The sequence below is a fragment of the Schistocerca piceifrons genome, chromosome X (assembly GCF_021461385.2).
Source record: "Schistocerca piceifrons isolate TAMUIC-IGC-003096 chromosome X, iqSchPice1.1, whole genome shotgun sequence".
Lineage (NCBI taxonomy): Eukaryota > Metazoa > Arthropoda > Insecta > Orthoptera > Acrididae > Schistocerca > Schistocerca piceifrons.
Genome location: NC_060149.1, coordinates 743,232,071 through 743,241,540, shown reverse-complemented (window position 1 = coordinate 743,241,540; position 9,470 = coordinate 743,232,071). Strand labels below are relative to the sequence as shown.

At 40.9% G+C, this 9,470-nt stretch overlaps 1 protein-coding gene across 1 annotated transcript in view; it reads right to left on the bottom strand.

The window, feature by feature from the left end:
* Positions 1–2,353: 2,353 nt before the first annotated feature.
* LOC124723068 (protein obstructor-E-like) overlaps positions 2,354–9,470 on the bottom strand; it is a 50,268-nt gene continuing 43,151 nt past the window's right edge. Inside the window, exon 5 of the mRNA XM_047248244.1 lies at positions 2,354–2,978. Coding sequence (XP_047104200.1) covers positions 2,924–2,978 — 55 coding nt within the window. The 3' untranslated portion in view covers positions 2,354–2,923. The remainder of the gene's footprint in view (positions 2,979–9,470) is intronic.

Genomic DNA, 9,470 nt, shown 5'->3' with positions numbered 1-9,470 from the left:
CGTATCACAAACTTAAACCTGCTCTTTCGCAGCCCACCTTATGAATCGCTGACGATGCGGTACAAGATGCCTGATGCAGTAGGAAGGAATTAGACTCGCAAGAACACCGAAACTGTGGGGGTTTTACACTTCTCTCTTTTATAACGGCCTTCCAATAGCTTAGATTGCTGAAATACGCCACAAAGAGAATCGTTTTTAGATAGTGGATGCCGGCCGAAGTGGCCGTGCGGTTAAAGGCGCTGCAGTCTGGAACCGCAAGACCGCTACGGTCGCAGGTTCGAATCCTGCCTCGGGCATGGATGTTTGTGATGTCCTTAGGTTAGTTAGGTTTAACTAGTTCTAAGTTCTAGGGGACTAATAACCTCAGCAGTTGAGTCCCATAGTGCTCAGAGCCATTTTTTTAGATAGTGGATGTAATGTCAACAAGTGAATATTCGACGAACATTATCAGTAACAAAGCTACAAAACTAAATTGATTGAAATGACTGTAGTCAAAAAATCCAGAGACTCAAATGCCTGGGATGCTTTAGAAAGTACGGTCTTTTGATTATACAAAGATTTTGCGATTATTGTTAGAATGATTCATATTAAATAGATTCAAAGACTGTTTTATAATAATTCTCCGTGTTGCAGATGTACTACACTTCGCCGAGCGGAGTGGCCGTGCGGTTTGAGGCGCCATGTGACGGGTTGCGCGGCCCCTCCCGGCGGAGGTTTAAGTCCTTCCTCGGGCATGGGTGTGTGTGTTGTTCTTAGTATAAGTTAGTTTAAGTAGTGTGTAAGTCTAGGGACCGATGACCTCAGCAGCTTGGTCACTTAGGAATTCACACACATTTGAACACTTTTTGTACTACTCTTTGACATAGTTTCAGCGACAAGGAGATTAGTTTTGTCACTCTATTTTGCAATAGCGACATAAATCCCTATATTTTTCTTAGTTCTGTAATCCAATAACTTCAAATCATCTGATACATGAAACAGTAACCTTTGAAGGTTGGATAATTTCTAGACATGTGCTTTTCTCTGTTAACTGAAACGTGTTTGAAGACTTATCATCTTTATTTAAATATTGACACAGTACAACTGTTTTGATTGTTTGACATATATACCTTGAAGTTTATTTCTGCTACTACTCCTACAAATCAAATCGGTTCTTGTGCGATTCTTTCTTGAATATATATGGTGAACCAGAACTCCATCGACAAGCTTTCAGAGATGGTCGTGTGGGTCAATACAAGAAAAATTTTCGAGGAAACATGGGCTTTAAAGTGCGTACATTAAGAGCTATGAGCACTTGTTCATCTTCGATACTGTGAAACATCTCTTGTACTGCAAGTTCTTTACTTTCCATATTTTAGGAGATACTACAGAACAAAACAAAACAAGACTAGTTAATATGGGCTCTAAAATGCATACCTTAGGAGGTATGTGCAGCTGTTCAGGAGAAGTATCCCATTGTAGCAAACGTGAACAAGCGCTCATACCTCTTCAGGTATGCATTTTAGAGCCCACGTTTTATAGCCCTTTTATCTTGTTTTAGTCCATACTACCACAACTAAAAGTTTTTAGTTGGCATTCTGGTCCACCCTGTATCTTCCAAATAAATGAAATGTGGCATATTGAGTGCTCAGTGTTGTACAGTAGTCTAGGAAACACTCAGCAGTTCTCATAACAATTAATATGCAGCTGTCAATGAGAACAGTGGTATTATAGCATCAGACTTCAACAGCTAAAGGAGTTCACCATATGTTTTCGTACTGAGAAATTCGAATTTGAAGAATGAGAGCTTTTATATTACAACTGTTGTAGGCGTATAATAATGCAGGGAAACAAAGAGCCCTTTGACTTCCTTTGTACCCGCAGTTTCTCTAACGTTTTAGGCACAAGCCATATAAATTACCCTTTTCCTGCAAAAGAAATATAAAATAACAGAACTTATTTATCACGGGCTGTGTAATTTCCAAGTATTTTCTTTTTCTCACTTATTTATGTGATGGGTGTCGTTTTTACAAATAGATTTCTGAAATCTCTATGTACATGCAGAACGGCACGTTCTGAATTCGTATCTACTCGGCACAAACACTTTCAAAACAGATCCAGCATGCAAACCTACAAACAGTACATGGCACATAAATAATAAACATCTGTAGCAAGCTAATAGTAAACGCATCTACAACTATCTCTCCCCACTTCATGTTATAGGACACAACGTCGCAAAGCGATGTCTAATTGTGCAGATCCTGGAAAGGAAACTTTCATTTATGGCCAGACTCATATTTTGAATAGTGAAGATGTAAGATAATACGGCTGGGAAGTAATAAAAGAAAAATTCATTAAATAAACAAGGCATGAATGGTTGTATATTGTTTATATTTTATTTAGGAAAATGTACATCTTGTTGCTTCAAACAGACAATTTCATAAAAATCTCGTACTTAATATAGAAGGCAATATCTCTACATTGATATATCTGTTACAATTCAGTTTAATAATTGATTCAGGCGCATCAGTCAAGAAATGTAGAACCTTATTAGTAATTCGCTCAAGATTGAACGGGCTTTCACGCCTTGGAAATGTCTCTCAGTTCTTTTACTTCTGTACAAATATGGTTGTGACTGGAATCGTTACGCAAATAGAAATCGAAAGATTTCTTTCACAATATATTTCTTATTGCTGTTTAACTTGATGTATCTCAAGAGACAGTCAGGTCACTTTCAGTAAACACTGACTGTTCTCCCGAGAGTGGGAACCTGGCTCTATTTCCTTCAGTTCTCACATTCACTCACTTTGCCCAGTCCGCTTCTGACTCGTCGTTTTTGCAATGCTGAATGTTGAAGTATGAAGGCTGGTGAATATCTCGAGACCCGATAGCCCATAATAGAAACTATTTACAAGTGGGTTCCCACAGCAGATGTGCTGAAGATTTATGACTTCTTGGGCTTCGGCTTCACATCTGGACTGTCCTTGTACCAGTCCTCGCTGTAAAACAAGAACCATAGTCTTATTAATCAGGTTCAGTCTACACAGAATCATTCAAGCGTTATTTTCAAGGATATACAGAGGTTTACAGGAACAGCTTTTACAGATAATGGCAAATCGTAAACAAAACAGGTGGAATTATATGTGTGAACTTATGTCTGTTTTAAAATACTGATTATGGTGAACTAACTATCCAAGATTTCTACGTAATACAATAACTGCACTCCATAGAAGCACACTTGACACTGTATATATACGTCACGCACAAAGTATCTGAAAGAAATGATGCTAGTGATCTGCAAAAATACAGTTTGCAGTGCTGTGAAGTCACAGTTTTTTTACAGCATCATTAGTCAACTACCTGTTTTAAGGTCTCCCTTGCCAACAGAGGGCTTGAACCCAGTTCCGACCAGGCAGATCATGCTTAAACCACTTTTAAGTTTTGTGATTCTTAACTGAAGCCTACGCTACGCTTCAAATTGAGAAGTCTAACCTTGGGCTAAATGAAGCTGCTTAGAACTACAAAAAGTTCTTCAAAACCTCATGTTGTGCTCGAATCAGATAAAAAATACGTCAAAAAACAGTTGTGTCACACGATTTGTAACACTGCCATTAGCGTTTCTGAAAAATTTCCATTGAATTCATAAAGAAAATTTCTCATTAATCAGTTTCAACCACAGTACTATCATTAGTGTAAGTTCCCTATTTATTAGATGGTATAACATCACACAAAAGCTACTGCGTTAACAAACATATGATAGTAGAATTCGCATTATTCGTCGTTGTGGAGTACTCCTGGTACAGCGTAAAATTTGAAATAACTAAGAACAGTGGAACTGAAATATGTCATAAACAATGTTCTTAGTAATTCGCCTTTATCTAGCATAAACTGAACACAAAAGATGCAGACGTACAGGGTATAGAGTGACTTCTTCTTGTCATTTATAAAATTCACTTTCAATACGTGTTCCAACTTCAATTCTGTTTTCTTACGCATTGCAGGTACTTCATCACTTCGGAAGTCTCTATAGTGATCACCATAGAGTGAATAGCATTCTTTGTAAAGTCTTTTGTAGGTACCTTATAAGACAACGTGGATGTTAGTCCATTCTACTAAAAATTTCGGAGAAAATCATTTATTTATTTCTGAAGAACGTGCGAATGTCCTTTAAATAGGAACGGCAATCCCTAGAGGGAAGACGACGTTCTTTTTGTGAGACACTTCGAGAAAATTTAGAGAACCGTCACTTGAACGGTTCTAGTACCACCGACGTAAAGACCACGAAGATAAGATACGTTGCGACTCGTACAGAGGCATATAGATAGTCGTTTTTCTCCGGCTCTGTTAACAAGTGGAACAGGAAAGTAAATGACTAGTAATGATACAAGGCACCTCTTGTCATGCCTTCCCTTACTTACGGGTGCTCACGGAACGATGAACATTATGTTAACTGTTTCCTGTCATTAAATGCTACCATCCTACTTAAACTCCCTTGGACGGCTTGTACGTAGCGCAGAGTTCACATTTGCTTTGCTCTTTTGTCGAAATTTCTGCTTCAAAGGCGTTCATTTTAAGTGCAAATTTTATTTGTAATACAAGAAAATTACAAGTTTCGCAAGGTGCTGGTCACACTAAAAAGGATTCACGCTACAAACGCCGGCCGCGGTGGCCGAGCGGTTATAGGCGCTTCAGTCCGGAACCGCGCGACTGCTACGGTCGCAGGTTCGAATTCTGCCTCGGGCATGGATGTGTGTGGTGTCCTTAGGTTAGTTAGGTTTAACTAGTTCTAAGTTCTAGGGGACTGATGACCTAAGATATCAAGTCCCATAGTTCTCAGAGCCATTTGAACCATTTGAACCACGCTACAAACAGTGAAGATAACATATTCATATTTGTGTGCATGCATTCAGTTCAGAGGAAACAATGGAAAGTAAAATATTGGATTACTATTGTAGCTGAGCTTTTTTGTCATGCTTAACTGTAAAAAATATTGTAGGATTTGTAAATAACAGGAAGATAGTTTCAGAAGGGGGAAAAAATTGTTAACTATAAATTTTGTAACCAAGAGAAAAATACATTCAGACACACAAACACAAACACAAACACACACACACACACACACACATATATACACACGCTCGTACACACACAAGCGAAGCTGTAAGTGATCTCCTTTTACATCAGATTACATTCAGGCTCTGAAACAAATACGAGTACAATGTAATTAATTTGAGAGCAAAAGACTTTAGTTTTCTTGATTGTCAATTTTGGTGGAACAGCATTATATTGCACTTCAACGCACACTATCTTTGACAACAAACTTTTTATTGGAACACAATTTATCTTTTCAGTTATGAGTAAAGATATTTCTAGAGTACGCTAGTGTGAATATGAGAAATGATCGAGAATTCTGTGCTGCCGTTAAGCGCTGACATCGACAAGATATTTTTCAAATTCCTTTGCAGGGGTCTAGGGGTTCTGTAGGGTGAGTCAGTAGGAAAGGTATATGTTTTGAGGGGTGATAGCGATTCTGCACAAAGACCGTCATATGAACATATGTCCTGTTCTTAACAGTTTCCGAGGAAACTAATAAAACCGATGGAGAACAAGACGAATGCAAATGAAACATTGTGATCTAATGTTTTGGTTAATTTTGTACAAAAAATGTTCAAAAAGTACACTGAAAACTGCAATGAACTTTGCAGCTCTTGTAGACAATGCCTGTATTGCTGATCTAAGCTCATTCGTACGGTCTTTACTTGCACACGCGCATGTGAAATACGAACCACCCGTTTCTTCTTCATGTCCACTCTGTGCTTGTAGAGTTTGTTCTTAAGCCAATCCCACAATCAGTAATCCAATGGAGTAAGATCGAGTGACCTCGGTGGCCAAGAAATGACTCCACCGCGACCGGTCCAACGTCCACGATACGTTTCAGTGAGATACTGTCTCATGGGCCGTACGGAATGTGCGCTTTGAAATTGTCAGTAAAGACAACACTAGTACTCTAATGACGCTTTGATTGTATTCGCATTTGAGTGCTGGTGAAGAAGAAAATGCGACTGACGACCGTGATTTTCAAACAGCTGTGTGTCGGATAAGGCTACGAAAATGGCATGCACTGATAAGCCAAATTATTATGACCACTGCCCGTCGCGATGCTGGATACGGTCTGGTGACGTTGTGGTCACGTGACGCGCTATGAAAAGTATGTAAGCGTAGCAGAAATAGATTTGGATAGCCCTAGCGAAGTTATGGGCTGCAAATGGGGAAAACATTGAGATAAGCAACTTTGACAAAGGGCAGATTGTTATTACGCAGAGCCTGTGAACGAGCATCTCTAAAACAGCGAAGGAAATTGACGGAGATCCGAAATGTGGAATAATTTGGGTGAAGGTCACAGTTAAAGCAGGCTCAGACACGGTAATTGGATGTCTCTATAGGCCCCCTGGCTCAGCAGTTGTTGTGACTGAGCACCTGAAGGATAATTTGGAAAATATTTCGAGTAGATTTCCCCACCATGTTATAGTTCTGGGTGGAGATTTTAATTTGCCGGATATAGACTGGGAGACTCATACGTTCATAACGGGTGGCAGGGACAAAGAATCCAGTGAAATTTATTTAAGTGCTTTCTCTGAAAACTACCTTGAGCAGTTAAAGAGAGAACCGACTCGTGGCGATAACATATTAGACCTTCTGGTGACAAACAGACCCGAACTATTTGAAACAGTTATCGCAGAACAGGGAATCAGCGATCATAAAACGGTTACTGCATCGATGATTTCAGCCGTAAATAGAAATATTAAAATAGGTAGGAAGATTTTTCTGTTTAACAAAAGTGCCAAAAAGCAGATTACAGAGTACCTGACGGCTCAACACAAAAGTTTTGTCTCAAGTACAGATAGTGTTGAGGATCAGTGGACAAAGTTCAGAACCATCGTACAATATGCGTTAGATGAGTATGTACCAAGCAAGATCGTAAGAGATGGAAAAGAGCCACCGTGGTACAACAACCGAGTTAGAAAACTGCTGCGGAAGCAAAGAGAACTTCACAGCAAACATAAACATAGCCAAAGCCTTGCAGACAAACAAAAATTACGCGAAGCGAAATGTAGTGTGAGAAGGGCTATGCGAGAGGCGTTCAATGAATTCGAAAGTAAAGTTCTATGTACTGACTTGACTGAAAATCCTAAGAAATTTTGGTCTTATGTCAAACCGGTAGGGGGATCAAAACAAAATGTGCAGACACTCTGTGACCAAAATGGTACTGAAACAGAGGATGACAGACTAAAGGTCGAAATACTAAATGTCTTTTTCGAAAGCTGTTTCACAGAGGAAGACTGCACTGTAGTTCCTTCTCTAGAGTGTCGCACAGATGACAAAATGGTAGATATCGAAATAGACGACAGAGGGATAGACAAACAATTAAAATCGCTCAAAAGAGGAAAGGCCGCTGGACCTCATGGGATACCAGTTCGATTTTACACAGAGTACGCTAGGGAACTCGCCCCCCTTCTTACAGCGGTGTACCGTAGGTCTCTAGAAGAGCGCAGCGTTCCAAAGGATTGGAAAAGGGCACAGGTCATCCCCGTTTTCAAGAAGGGACGTCGGACAGATGTGCAGAACTATAGACCTATATCTCTAACGTCGATCATTTGTAGAATTTTGGAAAACGTATTATGTTCGAGTATAATGACTTTTCTGGAGACTAGAAATCTACTCTGTAGGAATCAGTATGGGTTTCGAAAAAGACGGTCGGGTGAAACCCAGCTCGCGCTATTCGTCCACGAGACTCAGAGGGCCATAGACACGGGTTCACAGGTAGATGCCGTGTTTCTTGACTTCCGCAAGGCGTTCGATACAGTTCCCCACAGTCGTTTAATGAACAAAGTAAGAACATATGAACTATCAGACCAATTGTGTGATTGGATTGAAGAGTTCCTAGATAACAGACCGCAGCATGTCATTCTCAATGGAGAGAAGTCTTCCGAAGTAAGAGTGATTTCAGGTGTGCCGCAGGGGAGTGTCGTAGGACCGTTGCTATTCACAATATACATAAATGACCTTGTGGATGACATCGGAAGTTCACTGAGGCTTTTTGCGGATGATGATGTGGTATATCGAGAGGTTGTAACAATGGAAAATTGTACTGAAATGCAGGAGGATCTGCAGAGAATTGACGCATGGTGCAGGGAATGGCAATTGAATCTCAGTGTAGACAAGTATAGTGTGCCGCGAATACATAGAAAGATAGATCCCTTATCATTTAGCTACAAAATAGCAGGTCAGCAACTGGAAGCAGTTAATTCCATAAATTATCTGGTAGTACGCATTAGGAATGATTTAAAATGGAATGATCATATAAAGTTGATCGTTGGTAAAGCAGATGCCAGACTGAGATTCATTGGAAGAATCCTAAGGAAATGCAATCCGAAAACAAAGGAAGTAGGTTACAGTACACTTGTTCGCCCACTGCTTGAATACTGCTCAGCAGTGTGGGATCCGTACCACATAGGGTTGATAGAAGAGATAGAGAAGATCCAACGGAGAGCAGCGCGCTTCGTTACAGGATCATTTAGTAATCGCGAAAGCGTTACGGAGATGATAGATAAACTCCAGTGGAAGACTCTGCAGGAGAGACGTTCAGTAGCTCGGTATGGGCTTTTGTTGAAGTTTCGAGAACATACCTTCACCGAAGAGTCAAGCAGTATGTTGCTCCCTCCTACGTATATCTCGCGAAGAGACCATGAGGATAAAATCAGAGAGATTACAGCCCACACAGAAGCATACCGACAATCCTTCTTTCCACGAACAATACGAGACTGGAATAGAAGGGAGAACCGATAGAAGTACTCAAGGTACCCTCCGCCACACACCGTCAGGTGGCTTGCGGAGTATGGATGTAGATGTAGATGTAGATGCTGGTGGAATGTCCATGTGCTACTGTCGTGAGCATCTACAAAAGAGGTAAAAGGACAGGGAAACTACCACTAGGCGCAAAATGGTTGGACGTCCACGGCTCTTCACAGAACGTGGTGTTCGGAGGTTTGTCTGCTATGTAAAGTGGGATCTCTGCCGAAAGAACACAGTGCTGGTGCACGAACAAGTGTTTCGGAGCACACCGTTCATCGTACATGGAGCTTCGCACAGACCACCCCTACGTGTTCACGTGTTGACCTAACGACAGCGACAGTTAATATTGCAGTAGGCGGGGGACCATCGGCATTCGACCGTCTATCAATGGAAATGTGGGGGATTTTCGGATGAATCACGTTTTGCCACACTAGGTCGATTGTTGTCTCCCCAAACATCGTCATCGTGGTAAACGGCGGCTCGAAACGCGCAGCATGCCACGGACGCAGGCTGGTTGGAGCGATATAAAGCCATGGGAGACATTCTCCTGTACTTGTATGGGTACTGTGATAGTAATCGAAGACACGCTGACAGCTTGAACCACCTGCATCCCCTATGCTTGTTGTCTTACCCGACGA